We start from the raw sequence: 19725 nt of genomic DNA, 5'->3' as shown, positions 1-19725 counted from the left end.
GGTGCGGGATCGGGCAGTGTTTCGTTCTGCTGTGCATGGGGTCGCTATGAGTCGGAAACGACTCGACGGCACTTAACAACAACAACAACAATTTCACTCAGCATAACGTCCTCTAGGTTTATCCGTGTTATGAGGTGTTTTGCAGATACACCATTATTCTATAATGTTGTGGTAATTAAGGTATCAACTTGGCTGGGCCTGGTTGAGTGGCTGGACAGCTGAATGTAGTATTCCTCATGATGGGACTGGTAAACAACTCCATGGTGGAATCTACTGTGAGCAGCTGAGCAGCTGCCTTAGGGATGTGGTCTGCTCCCAGTGCGTAAGGAGAAGCTTTAGGAATGCTTTTCGGCACACTTGAATCCTGCATGTAGCCGAGCCATCGTTCAGCAGCCTGCCATGTTGTCTGCAGCTCTTGGGACTCTTCCTAGACTTGAGTCAGTGACTTGCCATGTGGTTTGGTAATATTGAGACTGTGCCCGATTACTTGTCAACCTGGGGCTTGTCAGCCTCAGCAACCAGAAGCTGCCTAAGTGAAGAAAGCCTCCAGCTTCAGTGAGCCAGAAGCAAGAGGCAGAGCTAAAGCCCAAGGCTGATGGGCCTTCACACAACTCCTAGAACCTGGCAATTTGAACTTGGACTTCTAGCCTCTAAAACTGTAAGAGGATAAACTCCTGTTTGTTCAAGCCATCCATTAATGGTATTTTCTGTTAGAGCAGCACAGAGTAACCAAAACCAAAAGTGTGTAGTATTCCACTGTGTGCATGTACAATACTTTTATATACTCATCCTTTGATGGGCATTTCGGTTGTTTCCATCTTTTTGCTATTTTGTGTAGTGCTGCAATGAACATGAGTGTGCATATAATCTATTCATGTCACAGCTCTTATTTCTTTATGATATATGTCCAGCAGTGGGATTGCTGGATCATACGCTATTTCTATTTCCAACTTTTTAAGGAAGCGCCATAATGCTTTCCACAGTGGCTATATCATTTTACAGTCCCACCAGCAGTGTATGAGGGATCCAGTCTCTCCATACCCTCTCTAGCATTTGTTGTTTCCTGCTTTTTTTTAAACTTTGTTATTAATGCTGGGGTGAGATGATATATCATTGTTTTGATTTGCATCTCTCTAATGATTAATGATTGTGAGCATTTCTTCATGTGTTTGTTAGCTACCTGTATGTCTTCTTTGGTGAAGTGTCTGTTCATGTCCTCTGCTCATTTTTTAATTGGATTGTTTGCCTTTTTACTGTTGAGGTGTTGAAGTTTTCTATAAATGTTAGGGATTAGTCCCTTGTCTAATATATCATTTTTTTCCCCAGTCTGTAGTTCTCTTTTCACTCTTTTGGTGAAGTCTTCTCATGCACATAAATGCTTAATTTTTAGGAAGTCTCAGTCATCTAGTTTGTCTTCTGCTGTCTATGTATTTTTAGTTATGTTCGATAGTGTATTTATGCTATGTATTAGGGCCCCTAAGTTTCTCCCTATTTTTTCTTTGATGATCTTTATTGCTCTAGCTTTTATCTTTAGGTCTTTGACCCATCATGTATTAGTTTTTATATATGTTGAGAAATATGGATCCTGGTTCATTTTTCTGAAAATGGATATCCACTTTTGCCAGCACCTTTGTTAAAGAGACTATCTATTCCCATTTAATGGGTTTTGGCTCTTTGTCAATGATCAGTTGTCCATAGGTGGATGGATGACCAATTATTCTTAAGAATGATCAGGAAAGACCACACAAAGGAGGTGATACAAACTGATATTTGAGGGATGAGGAGTTTGCTAGAGGAAAATTGTGGCAAGAGTATTCTTGACAGAACAAAGAATATAATGTGAACAGGAGCAGAAAAAGGATGTCCTTCAATTAGCTTAAACTAGCATTTGGCATGAAATTGGGGGCTGCAAAAAGCTAGACTATGAAGGACTTTGGGGTAGTTGGGTTTGTGTGTCAACTTGGCTCAGCCTGGTTGAATGGCTGGGCAGGTGGTCATAGTTGTTCCCCATGATGAGACTAGTAATCAACTCCATGGTGGAATCTATTGTGAGCAGTTGAGTAGATGCCTTAGGGATGTGGTCTGCTTCTTGTATATAAGAAACTGCTTTGGGAATGGTCTCCAGCTTATAGCACACTTGAACCCTGCATGTAGTCATGTTATTATTCAGCAGCCTGCCATGCTCTGCCAACCTTAGGACTTTCAATGGACTTGAATTAACAGCCTGCCATGTGATTTGGTAGCATCAAGACTGTGCCTTTTTACTTGTCAATCTTGGGCTTGTCAGTCTCAGCAGATAGCAGCCAGCAGATGTCTGAGTAAAGAAAAGCCTGTAGCTCCAGTGGGCCAGGAGCAGGAGGCAGAGCTGAAGTGCAAGGTTGAAGGGCTTTCACCCAGCTCCTAGAGCCTGGCACTTTGAACTCGGACTTCTAACCACCTGAACTGTAAGAGAATAAACTCCTGTTTGTTCAAGCCATCCTGTTGGTGGTATATTCTTGTCAGAGCAGCACTAAGTAACCAGAACAGACTTGTAAGTCAGGTTAAAAAGAATGGCTTCTATTTTATCATTAATGGCAGCTATTGAAAGAATTCAAGCTGTAGTGTAATTTAATAATATTTGCATTTAACCATTGTGGTGAATAAATTGAAGAGTAAGGGTTGTCCTGAAGGCACTGGGACTTAAAAAGAGCTGTAGCCAGTCAGAGAGATGAAGAAGACCTACCTGGATTAGTGCTATGAGAAACAGAGATATAAGCTGAATTTGAACTTGTTAGATTTGAAGGAGAATCATCAAGAATTGGTAATGAAGGGTTGGAGTAGGGTAGGGTTAGGAGCCAGTGAAGAAGTGGCAGGAACATAGGACAACTCTCAGATTTCTAACTGGGGTTACACAGTGAATGATGATGCCAACTACAGAAAAAAGAACACAGGAAGCGATAGTTGGGAGAAGGTGACGAGTTTAATGAATTTTGTTTTGAACTCCTTCAGTTTGAGTTTGAGGGGCCTGTGGGACATTGAGGTGGAGGTGTTCCCTATCTTCAGCAAATTTCTCTTTCAGATTCCAGCTTAAAATATCATTTCCTTAGCCTTTCACTATGTCCACACTAGTTTAGGTCCCCTGTTTTACACTGTCAAAGCTTGATTGTAATATTAATAATTTGTGCATTATTTTGGCCTCATCTTTCTTCAGTCACAACATTATAAGCTTTATGAAGTCAGAGATTGGGTTGTTAAGTGCCACTGAATGAGTTCCAACTCACTGTATACCCTGTACAGAGAATCAGTGTCCTGGAGTTATATGGACACACAGGTGTGTGGCCCAGCAGAAACCATAGCTAGAGAGGTGGTGGTCTGGTTACCTAGGGGTGTTCTGACAAGAATATACCACCAATGGGATGGCTTGAACAAACAGTTTATTCTCACAGTTCAGGAGGCTAGAAGTCTGAGTTCAAAGTGCCAGACTCTAGGGGCTGAGTGAAAGCCCCTCAACCTTGAGCTTCAGGTCTGCCTCCTGCTCCCAGCCCACTGGAGCTACAGGTTTTTCTTCACTCAGACATCTGCTGGCTGCTGAGACTGACAAGCCCAAGGCTGACAAGTAAAAAGGCACAGTCCTGATGTTACCAAACCACACAGCAGGCCATTAATTCAAGTCCATTGAAAGTCCTAAGGTTGGCACAGCATGGCAGGCTGCTGAACAATGACACAGCCACATGCAGGGTTCAAGCGTGCCATAAGCTGGAGACCAATCCCAAAGCTGTTTCTTATATACAGGAAGCAGACCACATACCCAAAGCAGCCACTCAGCTGCTCCAATAGATTCTACCATGGAGTTAATTACCAATCTCACCATGGGGAATAACTGCATCCAGCTACCCAGCCACTCAACCAAGCCCAGCCAAGTTGACACACAAAATTAACTACCACAGGTGAATATGGAAGTCATTAGCATATTAGTCATAGTTAGCCTTGTAGGAGAAAATTAAAATGCTCTTGGCAGAAAGCACACATTTTTAATTATGTTTCAAGCCCTCCAAGCCCTAGTTCAAGCCTATCCTTCCAACCATGTTTCCTCTCCAAGTCTGTTTCAGTCATTCTAGATTCTTTTCAGTATCTCAGATGTACTATACACTCCCCTCTGGGCCTCCTGCACACACCATTCCTTTATCTGCTCCTCCTTTTTTCAATCCCATCCTTTACTTGAATGAACAAAGACTGGAGCAAAAGAAGAGAAAAAGTCAAACCCAAGAGGATTGTTGGTGCCAAAGGCTTGGAAGTTGGGGGTGATGCTATTTCTTTAGTCATTCCCTGTTGCTTAATAGTTGTCATGGATTGAATTGTGTCCCCAAAAAATATGTGTCAACTTGGCTGGGCCATGATTCTCAGTGGTTTGGCAGTTATATAATGATGTAAATTTGGCAGTTATGTAATGCTGTAATCATCCCACATGATGTGATCTGATGTGATCAGCCAATCACTTACAAGAGGATTAGGGAAGAATGTAGTAACCTAAATCAGGTCATAGCCCTGGGAGTTTCTCTAGAGATATGACCTGCATTATCTTTTATCTTCCAAACCAAAAATCAAACTCACTGCCATCAAGTAGATTCTGAGTCATAGCACCCACATGGGGTTTCCAAGGCTGAAAGTCTTTACAGAAGCAGACTGCCTCATCTTCCTTCCACAGAGTAGCTGGTGGGTTCAAACCACTGACTTTTTCGTTAGCAGCCAAATGCCTTAACCACTGCACCAGCAAACCTCCTTACCTTTTTTCTTATAAAAGATAAAAGGAGACAGAAATGAGCAGAGAGAGAGAGAGGGACCTTCTACCACCAAGAAAGAAGAGCTGGGGGTGGAAAGTGTCCTTTGGACCCAGGTCTCTATGCTGGGAATCTACTAGACCGAAGGGAAGATTGATGCCAAGACACATGGAGACCTCCAAAGAACATTAGGCCCACAGATACTGAAAGGAGGCAAGGACATCCTTCCTAAACCGAGGCAAAACAGAGAAAAAGCTCTCCCCTGGAGCTGGCACCCTGAATTAGGACTTGTAGCCTCCTAAACTGTGAGATAATAAATTTGTTTGTTAAAGCCATCCACTTGTGGTATTTCTGTAATAGCAGCACTAGATAACTAAGGCAATAGTACAAATCTAAACTCTTCAGATGGCCAACATTCTTGATAATCTTCCCCACTTAATTTCATTAACCCTCTTTCCCTACTCCTTATCAGGATCACTGATGATAGTCTTCTTACCAATTTTATCACCCCAGTTTCTGCTGTTTCTCTCAGTTGCTCTCAGAAGCACTCTTCTTTTTCTAGTCACTTAATACTGGTGTGATTCAGAGTTCCATCATGGACCCTATTCATTTTTCAATCTACACACATATAGTTTCCAATTACTACTTTAGTGCCCCACTTTAAATATGAGCAGACAACTAATGACTAACAGACACTTGAGGAAAGCCTCTAAAATGAAAGAGGGGCCAAAATTAAAAAAGAGAGTAAGATAAAGAATAGTTTAGAAGAAACACAGTCTATGCAAGGAGAAAAAAAAGTTCTATAAAACATCATAAATATCCTCAGAGAGAGAATAATGTATATCCATGAACCCCAAACAGAATACTTAAAAATGCAGAGAATGGAAAAGAGCTCTTAGAAACTAAAAAACATGAAAGCAAAAATGAAAAAGCAATAGAAAGACTGAGAAAATGTAAGAAATCTCTCAGAAAGTAAAGCAAGCAATGAAGGAGATAGAAAAAAGAGACAAATATAAGAGCATTAAAGGACTAGTGCATGAGGTTCAACATAAGAATAACAGGAGTTTCAGAAAGAGACAATGGAGATAATGGAGGGGAGAAAATCATAAAAAGTATATAATAATTCAATTTCCCATAATTGAAGGACATAAGTTTCCAGATTGAAAGGATCCACTGAGACCACACTAAAACATTTCAATGTAAGACTTCAGAATGCTAGAGAAGAAAAGACATTGCTAAAAGCTGTGGTGGTGTTGGGCAGGAACATAAAAACAGGCTTCCTACAAAGGATACAGAGTAAGAATGATTTCAGGCTTTTTAACAGCAACACCAAAAGTTAGAAGACAATGGAGGAATACCTTCAAAATTGTGAGGGTAAACAATTCTAGTATTTTATACCCAGCCATGTGGTCATACAGGGTAGAGCAAAGACATTTTCAGACTTATATGGTCCCAACAAATTAATCTCCCTGATACCCTTTCTCAAGAAGCTCCATCAAGATAAGAGTGTAGACCAAGAAAGATGAAGACAGAGGTTCCAGAAAATAGGAGATCAACACAAGAGACAGGCAAAAGGGAATCCCCAGGGTGGAAGTGAAGAGAGATGTCAACAGTGTGGAAGACCTAAAGATCAACCTTTCTAGACTGAAGCAGGTATGCAGGCTTTAGAAGAGTTCTTCAAGATGAAATAGATAAAATTCCTTATGTGTTTGTACATTCTGAGATGAGATTATCACAAGTGAGGGAGAATTTTCAGACAAGTTAGAATACTGTACATAGAAAGCTAAGCAAACAGAATACAAGTATTAATTACAGGGGAAAAATGGTACAAGAAATAAAAACAATCATAATATACCACGTGGCTCAGCTGGGAAGAGTATTAGTTTTTTATGTACAGTATGGGACAGTTCTACTCTGTCCTATAGGGTCACTATGAGTCAGAATCAACTCAATGGCAATGGGTTTTTATAGTAGAAATATAGGAGGAGGTTGGGTGATGAGGGTTAAAAGAGTGCTCCTCTTCAACCATGGGAAGTCAGTAGCTAACACCTAACCAGAAACATCAAGAAACAGCATTATTGAATGATATTCTGAGTTTGCAATAAGCAGCTCTGGTGGTGCAGTACCTAAGGCATTTCACTGCTAACCAGAAGGTTGGTTGGTTCAAACCCACCAGCTGCTCCACAGAAAAAAGATGGGGCAATCTACTCCCATAAAGAATTACCACCTCAAAAACCTAATGGGGGTCACTAAGAGTTGGAATCAACTTGATGGCTATGTTCTTTTGGTTTGATATGGAGGTATTCACAAAATTAAATAAAACTCTATCAAAAATGAAGAATGAAAGGAGTTGGGAGAGTACTGTTTTTTTATACAAGTCTTATAGAACTATTTGACTCTTTAATATATATCTATGACTTAAAAAAATGGAAGGAGTTACAGAAGAAGGCTACTAGATCAGTTAGGAGGCTGTAGTAATTTTCAAAGAGGAGAGAGTGGAAATGGGGACACAGAGATATGGAGAGACAACGAGAGAGATCTGAATTAGGTTTTCTCTATCCTCCCTTTTAAAAGCCTCCCTCCAGCCATACCTTCAATTCTCCCTGTAATTGACAGAACTCTTATCATCCCATACCAATCATCCCAAATGCCTAACAGAATCACTTTATAGGAGGCCAGTGAAGCTCTGGTAGCATAGTGCCTAAGGCACTTGACTGCTAACCAGAAGGCTGGTGGTTCAAACCCACCAGCCACTCCTCGGAAGGAAGGTTGGGCAATCTACTTCCGTAGTGATACTGCCTCAGAAACCCAAGGAAGGGTTGCTATGAGTCGGGTCCGACTCGACGGCACATAACAACAACAACAATGAAGTGAAGAGTGGGCAGGAGCCTAGGAATGTGGACTAGAGGGGCGCTGGAGTACAAGAACACCCTAAGAAGAGCTGGTAAGATCTGGGTCGAGGTAAGAGGAATAACGTAAAACAAACTCTGAAAACCAAAGACAAAACAAGATGAACCCAGATAGATTTTGGAAATGTTTCCTAATTTATATCTTTTTCTCCTGCATTAATGTTCAAAGTGTTATTTATTTGTATTTTGAAGAAATAACATACGGACATAGCACAAAATTCAGAAGACCCAAAATGATACATGGGAAAAACAATCTCTCCTTCCTCTGTCCCCTGGCCATCCAATTTCTCTCCCCAGAGGCAACTACTATCTCTGCTATTCCATGCATCCTTCCAGCTTCTTTGACACAGTTCTGCCTTACACAAGTTCCAGCTTTTGCAGCGTTTACTATATATGTGTGTATACGTACAAATATACGTATATATGTAAAACATCTGATGAATCAATTCCAAAGGGTTGATAGCGATTATGTCAGTCAGTCCATGGACTGTATTTTTATGTGTATTTCCCAATGTTCCACAACAAACTTGCATGACTTGTATAATAAAATATCATAGAAGTTGGGAAGAAATAAACCTCCTTGTGTCCTCATGGATCCTAAAAGTTTGTTTTGGTTTTGTTGAACTTTTTTCAACAAAAGGCATGCCATACTGAAAATAAAGACTTTGTGACACTGGAAAAGAAAAGCATTAGTTAGCTAACCTGATTTTTAGCATTGTAGCAATTCTCCTTCCCAAACCCACTGATTTCAAGTTGATTCTGACTCACAGTGACCCTGCAGGACAAGAAAACTGCCCCACAGGGTTTCCAAGACTGCAATAATCTTTACAGAAGCAAACTGCCTCACCTTTCTCCACAGGAACCGCTGGTGGGTTCCATCCTCCCACTTTTTGGTTAGGAGCAGAATGCTTTAACCACTGTACCACCAGAGCAAATAATACCACTAGGTGGCAGTCTGTTCTATTTAGTCCCCTGCCTGCCTCAGTCCTGCATCCAGGCGACGCTTGCTTCAGGTATTTGAGGTCTTTGGGTCCCAAACATGGCAGATAAGCCTGACGGGCCAAGCTGGGCCCCTCTCCAGACTCAGCCCATTCAGCTTTCTTTTCCCTTATATTCAACTGGCCAGAGCCAAGACTCTGGCCCGCTGAGTATGAAAATCAAGTTGGGCACAGTAGCAACATTCACTGGTCAGAACACTCATGAAAGGGCCTAAAGTGGCTTGAGATTATCATCTCATCAACTCCTCTAGCCAACACCACAAGAGGCTGTAGTCATTATCATTTATTTTTCACTCTCAACAAAGCGGTGGAAAAGCCCCTCCCTCATTTCTGACCTTTCAGTGCTTGAGGAATATTTGCCCCTAACCCTTCCTCCGAGAGGCCTCTGACTATGGAGGTAGTATCTGAGGAGTCCTTGATCTGGGGGGCGGAGGGAGAAACTTAACTAGAAAGATCTTCAAGGGATCTTCACCTTCCTGCCAGCTTTCTCATGGCCTCTCCTTCAAAGCGGAAGGAATGCCAGCCCTCTGCTTCAGTCAGATCTTGGGCTCCTAGAGCCTTGTATAGATCCATGGCCTTCTTGTTCCAGTCCAGTACTGCCAGGCGTAGCTGGGAGCAGCCCTTATCCAGGGCCACCTGTGAGGGAAGACATCAGTCACTTTTCTGGGTTCAAAAAAGGAAAAAGCTTTCTCGCCCCTTTTAATTCAGGTGCCCCCTATATACCCTTGCTTCTCCAGAACCTAGTTTGTAACCCCTATCCTAGCCAGACCCTCACAGCCTTCCTCACCTCAGCCACCTTTTTGATTATTTTGGAACCAATCCCCTGACCTGTTGTGGGGAAAAAGGCGAAAAGAGCGATTGTTTGAGTTGAAAGTGACCAGAAAAGGCTGTAGTCTGGGATCAGGGGACAGGTGATTGGGGTGGGGTCTGTGGGTTGCTTTGCTCCCTCCCCAGCTCAGCCCAGTACCCCTATATTCCGGCATCACGTAGATGTCTTCCAGATACACATTGCGTCCCTTCCATGTACTGTAGGTGAAATAGTACAGCCCATAGCCCACCACATGCAGCCCTGAGAGAGAAAGAGAAAGGAAGGGTAAGGCCTCCAGGAGTATGGGGGAAAGGCCTTGGAGACTGACTGGAGAGTTGGATGCGCCTACCTTGTGGCTCATCCTGAGCCGGAAGAATCTCTGCTATCACACAGTGATAGAAAGGGTTCTCTCCAAAACCATCTATTCTCAGGGCTGTAGATTAGAGTTATGATCAGAGACAGAAGAAAAAGATCTTGAGAGGAGGCCAGACCAGGTGCTGCTGACTAGGGACCCGTTCCTCACTTCCGCCCCAACCTCCTTCAGTACCCAGGTACCGAACCCTTACCATCTTCACTGATCTTCACCTGATCCAAGAGTTTCTCATACTCAGCCAGTTCCTATGGAGCGAGGACAGTATCTAGATGAGGGCAGCACGATTCTGCTGATCCCCTAGTGGGGCCCCAAGTCCACTCCTCCCCTTTTCCTCCCACCCCTCCCGCTTCCGGCCATGCCACTCAGCCCCCCTCTGCGACCCTGGCTTCCAATCCACGGCCTTCACCCGAATCAGCCTCAGAATGTCTCCACAGTCTCCCTCCTCGGCCTCTCGGATCCGCACGGAAGCCATCCCATTCCCCGCGATCTGAACCAAAATCCAGGACCCTCGTCCTGCAGGATTGGGAGAAGGGCAAGCGGGCCCTTTAAAGGGCCTACAAGCTCTTATCCAGAAAAGCCGGAGGGGGTAGTGGTGGGCACTGGAGAAGAGGAGGCCAGGTTCCTGGAACAAGGTGATCTGTGATCCGGCAGAGGGCGTGGCCCGGAGAGGTGGTCACACAGTCGTGGTAGCCCCTAAATTCTGCCCCAGCCAGCACACACCGCCAACCAATCAGCTTACAGAGGAGGCGCAGCCCCTCCCCCGGCCCCGCCCCTGATCGCCGGGTCTTGTGACTGGGTGCCCCGTGCCCCCGCAGCTATCAAGGCTAGGCCACTGGAGGTGTCTGCATGTTGGTGTCTGTGTGCACCAGACTCGGTGGGAGGCACTCAAAAATGACCCCCGACCCATCTTTTTTAAAAATACTTTCTTTTTTAAAATTGTGGTGAAAATATAAAACCAAAGAAAACCAAGCTCACTACCGTTGAGTCGAATTCGACTCATAGCCACTCCTCTTTGGGTTTCCAAGGCAGTATCACTACAGAAATAGATTGCCCAATTTGCCTTCCAAGGAGTGGCTGGCGGGTTTGAACTGCCAGCCTTCTGGTTAGCAGTCAAATGCCTTAGGCCCTACGCCACCAGAAAATATACATACCTGAATATTCACTAGTACAACTTCCACATTTCCGATTCAATGACGTTACATTTTTCATGTTGCGACACCACTATCGCTATTCTTTTGCAAACTATTCCACCACCATTAACATAAACTCAATGTCCCCCAAACAAAAAGTAGCCCCCCTTGTTTAACTGAAGTATGCAGTGGGTGCCTACTTTGCTCTGTCCTCTTGCTTTCCCCCTTCCACACACACACACTGTTGAGCCCTAAGACCTGCAGCTCTGAAAACTTTTTCCTCAGCTTTTTGTGTAGCTCAAAGTGTAACCTCTCTGCTGGCCAGTTGAATTTTTACATGGATCAGAGAGAGAGTAATAGGCCTTCTCCAGGTAAAATGTTAGGCCATGTAACAAACGGGTGAAAAAAAAAAATTAGTCTGTTGCCATCTAGCCCATTTTGATTCCTAGCCACCCTATAGCACAGAGTAGAAATGCCCCATAGGGTTTCCAGGGCCGTAAATCTTTATGGAAGCAGACTGCCACATCTTTCTCCCACAGAGCCCAGAGCAGCTGATAAGGGAAGATAATTGGGAGTGAGGAGAGGGAGTGGGAAAGTATCCATTGAATTGTACAAAGAGGGAACTGTCTTCCTGTGAAGCAAGCCTCAGAGGCCTGGGAAAATCCTGAGGCTAGGCACTATGCCTACATTATCTCAAATAATCCTCATGCACAGTAACCCTATAAAGTAGCTATGATTTTCCCCATTTTACAGAGACACTGAAACGCAAAGTGACATGACTTGCCCAAGGTCATCCAGCTAAATGTTTGCGATTCCATGCCTCAGCTGTTGCCCTGATGGAGACCATCCTTGGGGAGCAGGGCTGGAGCTGGACAATTTCCAAACTTGAGGCCTGTGGAAGCAGGCTCTTCAGGGGAGTAGAAGACGAGAAGGACCCAGATCATATTCTAGAGAGTGGAAGGGAAATGGGGTGTCCTCTCCCAGCTCGTAAATGTTCTCCAGTGGGGGAAGATTGTGGAAGGATCCTGTCTCTTGCCCTATTTGGCCCCAAAGGGGCTGCAGAGTCAGTGTCCCTGTCTCCTGCCTTCTTTTCCCTCCCTTCCTCCCGTGGCCAATCTTTAAGGCCGCACCACTTGTGCGCACAACTGCCTGTTCCCCCACGCATTCTCCCTTGGGTTATCTGAGCCACAGAGAAGAAGGAAGCCGGCTATGGAGGGAAGAGGTGCACAGACCATGGTGCATCGGCTGCTGCTGCTGCTGCTGCTGCTGCCGCCGCCGCCACTTCACACTCACCAGGTACTGGCTCTGAGACCTTTTCTCCCCACGCAGGTACAGCGGTGGGACAAGCACTGAGCCCATGTGTGTGTTTAAATGAGCTACGCTTCAGCTCTGCCCTCTTCCCTTCTCTTTTCCTCTGGCCCAGCAGCTGGGCCTCTCCCTGTCTGTCTGTATATGTCCTTTCATCAGCTTTTTCATTTTTCTGATAGAGGACTCAGGACTCTCCTGCTCTGCATCTCAACAATGGCCCAGGACACGAGCCTGTCATCATCATCACCTTTGACATCAGCAAGATCACAAAGTATGGCGTCAACCAGCCCCTTGACCCAGCCCCCCTCTTTCTTCGTCAGCTCTTCTCCTTTCCCTGTCTCCCTGCCCTGCCATCTTTCTTTCTGAACTCCACCTCCCCCAACTCCACATTCACCCACAAAGGGCATAGCCATACATAGTCCTTTCTTCTATGTCCTTCCAGAACCTCATCCTCCTTTGAGCTGCGAACATGGGATCCAGAGGGAGTGATTTTTTATGGGGATACCAACCCTAATGATGACTGGTTTATGCTGGGACTTCGGGATGGCAGACCTGAGATCCAATTGCATAATCACTGGGCCCAACTTACAGTGGGCACCGGGCCCCGACTGGATGATGGGAGGTGGCACCAGGTAAGCCAGCACTGGTCCTAAGAGACGAGATGTCTAGAGCTGTTCCAAAGACGAAGGAGAATGGAGTTAAGTTATCAGGCATCTTTTTATCATTGTCATCTCATTTAACCCACATGGTACCCCCCCCATGAGATAGCTATTCTTGTCCCTGTTTTTCAGATGGAAACTCTGAGGCTCTGTCTGCATATAAGTGGCAAAGCCTGAGTAAGCTAAGGATACCAGCTGACTTTTTTTTCTTTAAACTTTATTTATCTTGTTGTTGTTGTTGCAAGTATACCCAGCAAAGCATACAGCAATTCAACAATTTCTCCATGTACAATTCAGTGACACTGGTTACATTCTTTGAGTTATGTAACCATGCTCACCTTCCTTTTCTTAGTTGTTCTTCCCTCATTGACATAAAGTCACTGCCCTCTATGGTTCCTATCCAGTCTTTTGAGGTTGCCCTTGTCAGTTTGATCTCATATAGGCAGTTCTTGAAAGAGCATTGTGGGGTGGGGGTGGGGAAGAACATTGTGGTGCAGTGAATTGCTCCTTGTGGTTCTTCTAGCCCGTAGTCTTTGTAATTCCCACCAAAGGACTGGGTGAGATTATGCAAACATGAAGTGCTTGTGGCCCCACCAAGGGAACTGGGGAGCTTGCTAATAATAAAAATAAGATGCATGGCACCCTTATGGGAGTAAGACCATGCAAATGAGGTATATGAGGATTGGTCAGTGTATGAGGTATAAAAGGATTGGTCAGTTTTGCCATCCCAGAGGCAGAAAGTGGTGGTGGTGGTAGTGGGGCAGATCTCACTACCATCAAGAAAGAAGCCAGGAGTGGATCTCAGGTCTTTGGACCTGAGATCCCTGCATGAACTCTTCTTCACCCAGGAGACATAGGGAGAGCTGTAACACTTTGGTGAGAAACAGCAGCAGAAAAATGGTGGCAGCAGAACCAGGAGACATGACAGGAGACAGCATGATGAGCTTGCCGGCACACAGAGTGAAATAGCTGAATGCCTTCAGACAGGAGGATTGTTGGCAGCCTAGGGTCTCCAAGCACTTATCTGTGGACCTAGGCTTGCTGACCCACTGAGTGAGTGGAGAAGAAAGCTGAGTGCCTGTAGGCAGAGGCTTACTGGCAGAGTGGGGTACCTCTAGTCATATTTTGGCAGAGCCAGAAGAGTTTGTAACACCCAAGCAGGCCATGGGGCTGAGGGCCAGAGAGAAACCTGCTTTTGGGCAGGCTATGGGGAGGCTGTCTTAATCAAAAAACTATATCCTGAGTGTTCCAGATCGAGAATTGTAACCTGTTACTTCCCTAAGAAACCCTATAATCATGAGCATTATCTGTGAGTTCTGTGTGGCCATTGCAATGAATTATCAAACCTAATAGAGAAGTAGAGAGTGCCATGGGAGGGATGGTTGGTGTCAGAACTGGTGAATAGTTTGGAGGGTGGTGGCATGTCTGATCTCTGCCTCATAGGAATCAGCCTTGGGCTGTTGATGTCGATTTTGCTCCTCCTCCCCACTTGTGAAGTTACAGTAAGTCAAACGCTACAGCCCCCATGCCATTTCTGCAAGTATAATGCTTGGGACAAACCCTTTTTTACTAGTTAAGCTAAACTATTTTGGGATTTTAATAAGACGTCAAGGGTCACTTTGATTTAAGGTTTAAAGATTGTCTAGGGCAATAGTTTCAGGGGTTCATCCACCTTCTGTGACTCCAGAAAGTCTAAACTAAAAAAAAAAAAAAACCTCACTGCTGTTGACTAGGATCCAACTCATAATGACCTCTCCTTGGGTTTCCAAGGTGTTATCACTATGGAAGTAGATTGCCCAACCTTCCTTCCGAGGAGTGCCTGGTGGGTCTAGAATCCGTAAAATTCTCTTCTGGATTTTCTCCTTTTTTATCAGGATTCTTGTATGGAATCTTTGATCAAAATATTCAGCAATTGTAGCCAGGCACTTCCCAGTTCTTCTGATCTCCTGGCAAAGGAGGGAGTTATTCATGGAGGCAATTAGTCACACATTCCACATCCCCCTCCTAGTTCTGACTTTCCTTCTTCTTCTGTTTTCCAGGTGACTAGAGACCAATTGTTGTGCCTTAGATGGCCACTTGTAAGCTTTTAAGACCTCAGGCACTACATAATGAACTAGGAGGTAGAACAGAAGCACTGAACATGTTATTTGGCCAATTAACTTGGATGCCCCATGAAACCATGACCCTAAACCTCAAAACCAAAGAACCAAATCCCATGAGGTGTTTGTACATAAGCAGCCTCAACAGCTGCTCTTCCTTTTGTCATTGCTGTAAATCTATCTCGTGCACAACTTTTGCCAATTCAACTTTTTATAGGTATATAACTTATTAACAGCAATTACAATAATTGGCTGTGCAACCCTACCCTTAATATTATTTTTCCATTATCATTAATGCCGTTTTACTCCCTCCCTCCCATTCCTGGTAATCGGTAATAAACTTTGGTCTCAATAGTTTTGCCTTTTCTTGTCTTTCCATGTAAGTGAGATTATGCAATACTTGTCCTTTTGTGATTGACTTATTTTGCTCAGCATAGTGTCTTTGTGCGCCATCCATACTGAAGCATGTATCAAAACTTCTTTTCTCAATAACAAATGCTGGCGAGGTTGTGGAGAGATTGGGACTCTCATACACTGCTGGTGGGACTGTAAAATGGTACAACCATTGTGGAAAGCAGTATGGCGATTCCTTCAAAAGTTGGAGATACAAATACCATTTGACCCAGCCATCCCATTACTAGGTATATACCCTAAAGAAGTGAGAGCCATAACAAGAACAGATATATGCACGCCGATGTTCATCGCAGCACTATTTACAATAGCCAAAACTTGGAAACAACCTAGATGTCCAACAACTGAGGAATGGATAACCAAACTTTGGTACATTCACACAATGGAATACTATGCAACGCTAAAGAATAATGTAGAATCTGCAGAACACCGCATAACGTGGATGAACTTGGAGGACATTATGCTGAGCGAAATAAGTCAGTCACAAAAGGACAAATATTGTATTAGTCCGTTATTGTAAAAGTTAAGGAAATGTTTATATATTGGAGGACATTTTCTTTGTTGGTTACCAGGGGTGGGAGGGAAGGGGAGGGAATGCTGTTAGCTAGATAGAGATAAATATTGATTTGGGTGAAGAGAAGGGCAATGTACCAAATGTGAGTGACCAATATGGCAACATTGAGGATGAGAAAGACAGAGAGAGTTACATGGGCAGTACAAACAACAAATATGAACCCCTTTGTAAATACAATACTGAGTTGTTAATGAAAGCAAATATGGGTATAGGGACGGATAGATGGGTGAACAAGCTAAACAATTATGTATGTCTAAATGGAGAGTGTATCCAAGATCATATACAGGGTTGGCAGAAAATGGGCCTCTCGAAGAGTATGAAGGGATGGACACTGGGAGGAGGTAACTATGGGGAGGAAGTGGGAGGGGAGCTGCTGCATTGTAAATTTTGGTCAATGACATGAGACAAAGTATATGTGAACTGCTGTATGAAAAGTGAATTTACTCTGTAAATCTTCACCCAAATCCTAAAAAAAAAAAAAAAAAAAAAAAACTTCTTTTCTCTTACTGACTGAGTAGTATTCTATTGTATGTGTGTACCATGTTTTGTTTATCCATTCATCACCGGAGCTCCTTTCAGCCATTCTAGTGAGAGAGTAAATTGTATCTCATTGTGGTTTTGATTGGCATCTCTCTGATGGCTAATGATGCCAAACATCTTTTCATGTGTTTGGTGGTCATTTGAATGTCCTCTTTGGTGAAATGTCTGTTCAATTTTTTGCCCATTTTATGATTAGGTTATTTTTCTTTTTGTTGTTATCAAAGTTCCATATATTTTTTGGTTATTAGATTCTTGTTGGATATATGATTTCTGAAGATATTTTCCCTGTTGGTAGCTTGTCTTTTTTGGTCTTTTTTGATGAACAAAAGTTTTTAGTTTTTATGAGGTCCTATTTATTTATTTTCTCTTTTGATAATTTGCTTTTGTTATATGAGATGAACCATTATTGAAAACGGAAGCCCTGGTGGTGTAGTGCCTAAAGCATTTGACTGCTAACCAGAAGGGTGGTGGTTCAAACCCACCAGCCACTCCTCAGAAGGAAACCCAAGGAGGGATTGCTATGAGTCGGGTCCGACTCGATGGCACATAACAACAACAATAGGCTGCCTAGGAAGAAAGTTGTGGAGGCAGGCTCTAGGGCCCTGATTCTGTTTTTCTCCTCCTTCCTGCAGATAGAAGTGAAGGTCGATGGGGGCTCTGTGCTACTGGAGGTGGACCAGGAGGAGGTATTGCGCCTGAGACAGGTCTCTGGGCCCCTGGCCAGAAAACCTCAGCACATCATGAAGATTGCACTGGGGGGTTTGGTATTCCCACCCTCCAAGCTCCGTCTGCCGGTAAAGTAACTGCATCACAGAGGTGGGAACAGTAGCCACAGGGGTCCTTGTCCACATTTCAGAAGAGAAGAGGGGAGAGAATGAGAGCTGGGTGGGTAAATACAAATGTTTGTGTCTCTGAGGGCAAGAAACTAGATAGGGAGGCTGGGCCTGAGGTTCAGTTGCCAAGATTCCAACATCCTCATACCTCTGCGCCCTCTTCCCCCAGCTGGTCCCTGCTCTGGATGGCTGCCTGCGCCGGGATATCTGGTTGGATCAGCAGGCCCAGACCTCAGTCTCTGCCCCCTCTAGCATCAGGAACTGTGCGGTAGACTCCCAACCTGGGATATTCTTCCCTCTAGGGACTCATGGAGAATTCAACCTCCAAGGTAAACGCTGTTTTCCCTCCGTGCCAAACTCCATGTCTGCCTTCTTCCAACTCCTTCTACTACTAGTCACCTCCCTCCGTGAAGCCTTAGCCTTGAGGCCTTAGGAGGATCTTTTCTTCCCTCAGACATCCCTCAGCCTCATGCAGAACCCTGGGCCTTCTCACTCAAGCTAGGGCTCCAGCTGGCAGCAGGCACTGGCCCCCTCCTTGCTCTTGGGACCCCAGAGAATTCGCCTTGGCTTAGCCTCCACCTCCAGGATCAAGTAAGAGGGGCTACTGTACCTGCCTTCAGGGAAGATGGGAGCAGTGGAAGAAAGGGGCATCTCCAAATTTCAACCTTAGGAGGGCTTATGGTTGGTACTGTGGGGACAGGGAAACATCTTGAAACTATACATAGCAAGCAAATAGCTTTTGCTTAGATTTACTTGGGGTGGTTGTGGTTTTTTAGAGAGTGAACTTGTTGTTGTTGTTGTTATGTGCCAGAGAGTGAACTAGTTGCTATAATCTAGCAAATTTCCACTCATGATGTTCTTATATGTATCAGAGTAGAACTGTGATCCAGAAGGTTTTCAGTGACTGAATTTTCAGAAATTGATTGCCAGGTCTTTCATCTGAGGTACCTCTGCATAGACTTGAACTTCCAACCTTTTGGTTAGTAGCCAAGCACATTACCTGTTTGCACCACTTTTTCGCAGGGACTCCATAGAGAGTGAAGCCAGGAAAATTGAGGCAGGATTTAAGTGGTAGGAATGACCCTGTAGGTGGAAGATATGGCTAAGAGGTGAATTAAGGCAACTAGGGGTGGGGCTGTGAGAAGTGGTCACAGTTCCTGGTTCATATTTTCCTTCCTTACTCTGCCCCACATTCTGCAGAAGCTGGTCCTGTTTCTTGGGTCTGGGCCGGGGCTGGATCTGCCCCTGGTCTCAGGACTCCCTCTTCAGCTGAAGCTGGGTATGACCAGAGTCGTCGTGAGCCAGGGTCCAAAGGAGGAGGTCCTTGCTCTGCCTCCCCTGGGTCTTGACCCTCTCTCCAACCTCTGGGCCCAGCCTCAGGGGAGCCTCTTCCTGGGGGCTGTACCAGGTAAGAGAGTGAAATTTGATGTCCTCAGCACACCACTGGAAACAACTAAACGGAGGCGAGAAAGTGGGAAGGGGAGCATTTTTGAGGGAAAGGGAACCTATGAGAGGAAAGAAGAAAAAGCCACAAGAAGGGGCAGATGGAGGGGCAATGGAAGAAGGAAGTTGAAAATTTAGTTTGGGAGAACTGGAATAATGGGGAAGCCTTCTGAGCTGCCTAATAGCACTTTTGTCCCACCTCCCTCTAGGAGAAGCCTCTTCTGCCTCCTTTTGCTTGGATGGTCTTTGGGCCCAAGACCAGAGGCTGGACATGGACCAGGCCCTGAACAGAAGCCGGGACATCTGGACTCACAGCTGTCCCCAGAGCCTAGGCCATGGCACTGATACCTCCCATTAAATCCTTGCCTAAAAACAACTTTGACTATTCCATCATTCATTCGTTTATTCAATAAATATTACTGTGCACCTGCAGTGTATTGGGGTAAGCATTGGGTTATATTAATGAGCAAAACCAACCCTGGTTCCTGCCCTCTTGGTGCTCACAGTTCCACAGGGAAGATAGGCATCCATCCAAGACTAACAAAAAAGTGTGTACTTGGAAACTCTGAGAGGTGGTGTAAGGGAGTGTGAAAGTTTGGAGATTAGAAGGCCCAGAAGCTAGTCTGGGCATCGGAGAACGCTTCTTTGAGGAAGTGTTGACTTCTTAGGTGAGATCCCAACATGCATGGACACACATACACACCAAAAGAATCAAACCCATTAACATTGAGCCAATTCTGACTCATGGCAATGCCATGTATTATAGAGTAGAACTGCTGTATAGAGTTTTCTTGGCTATAATCTTTATGGAAGCAGACTGCTAGGCTTTTATCCTGCCTGAGAAAGTTTGAACCACCAACCTCTAGGCTAGTGGTCAAGTGTG

General features: G+C 44.5%; 2 protein-coding genes across 2 annotated transcripts; one reads left to right on the top strand and one right to left on the bottom strand.

The window, feature by feature from the left end:
• Positions 1–9132: 9132 nt before the first annotated feature.
• On the bottom strand, positions 9133–10317 carry SAT2 (spermidine/spermine N1-acetyltransferase family member 2). The gene is made up of 6 exons (XM_007952259.1): positions 10252–10317; positions 10039–10090; positions 9822–9905; positions 9632–9733; positions 9452–9492; positions 9133–9300 (listed from the first exon to the last, which is right to left on the bottom strand). The coding sequence occupies exons 1-6, from the start codon at positions 10315–10317 to the stop codon at positions 9133–9135; spliced, it is 513 nt and encodes a 170-aa protein (XP_007950450.1).
• Positions 10318–12208: 1891 nt separating this feature from the next.
• On the top strand, positions 12209–19200 carry SHBG (sex hormone binding globulin). The gene is made up of 8 exons (XM_042782462.1): positions 12209–12304; positions 12463–12554; positions 12726–12915; positions 17199–17360; positions 17569–17728; positions 17854–17990; positions 18600–18807; positions 19052–19200. Exons 1-8 carry the CDS (start codon positions 12209–12211, stop codon positions 19198–19200), a joined length of 1194 nt encoding a protein of 397 aa, XP_042638396.1.
• The last annotated feature ends 525 nt before the right edge of the window (positions 19201–19725 follow it).

The sequence above is a fragment of the Orycteropus afer genome, unplaced genomic scaffold (genome assembly GCF_000298275.1).
Source record: "Orycteropus afer afer isolate SDZICR_OR568_19922 unplaced genomic scaffold, OryAfe1.0 scaffold00330, whole genome shotgun sequence".
NCBI classification, from domain to species: domain Eukaryota; kingdom Metazoa; phylum Chordata; class Mammalia; order Tubulidentata; family Orycteropodidae; genus Orycteropus; species Orycteropus afer.
The sequence above is the reverse complement of the archived record's forward strand: the minus strand, read 5'-3'. Positions and strand labels throughout refer to the sequence as shown.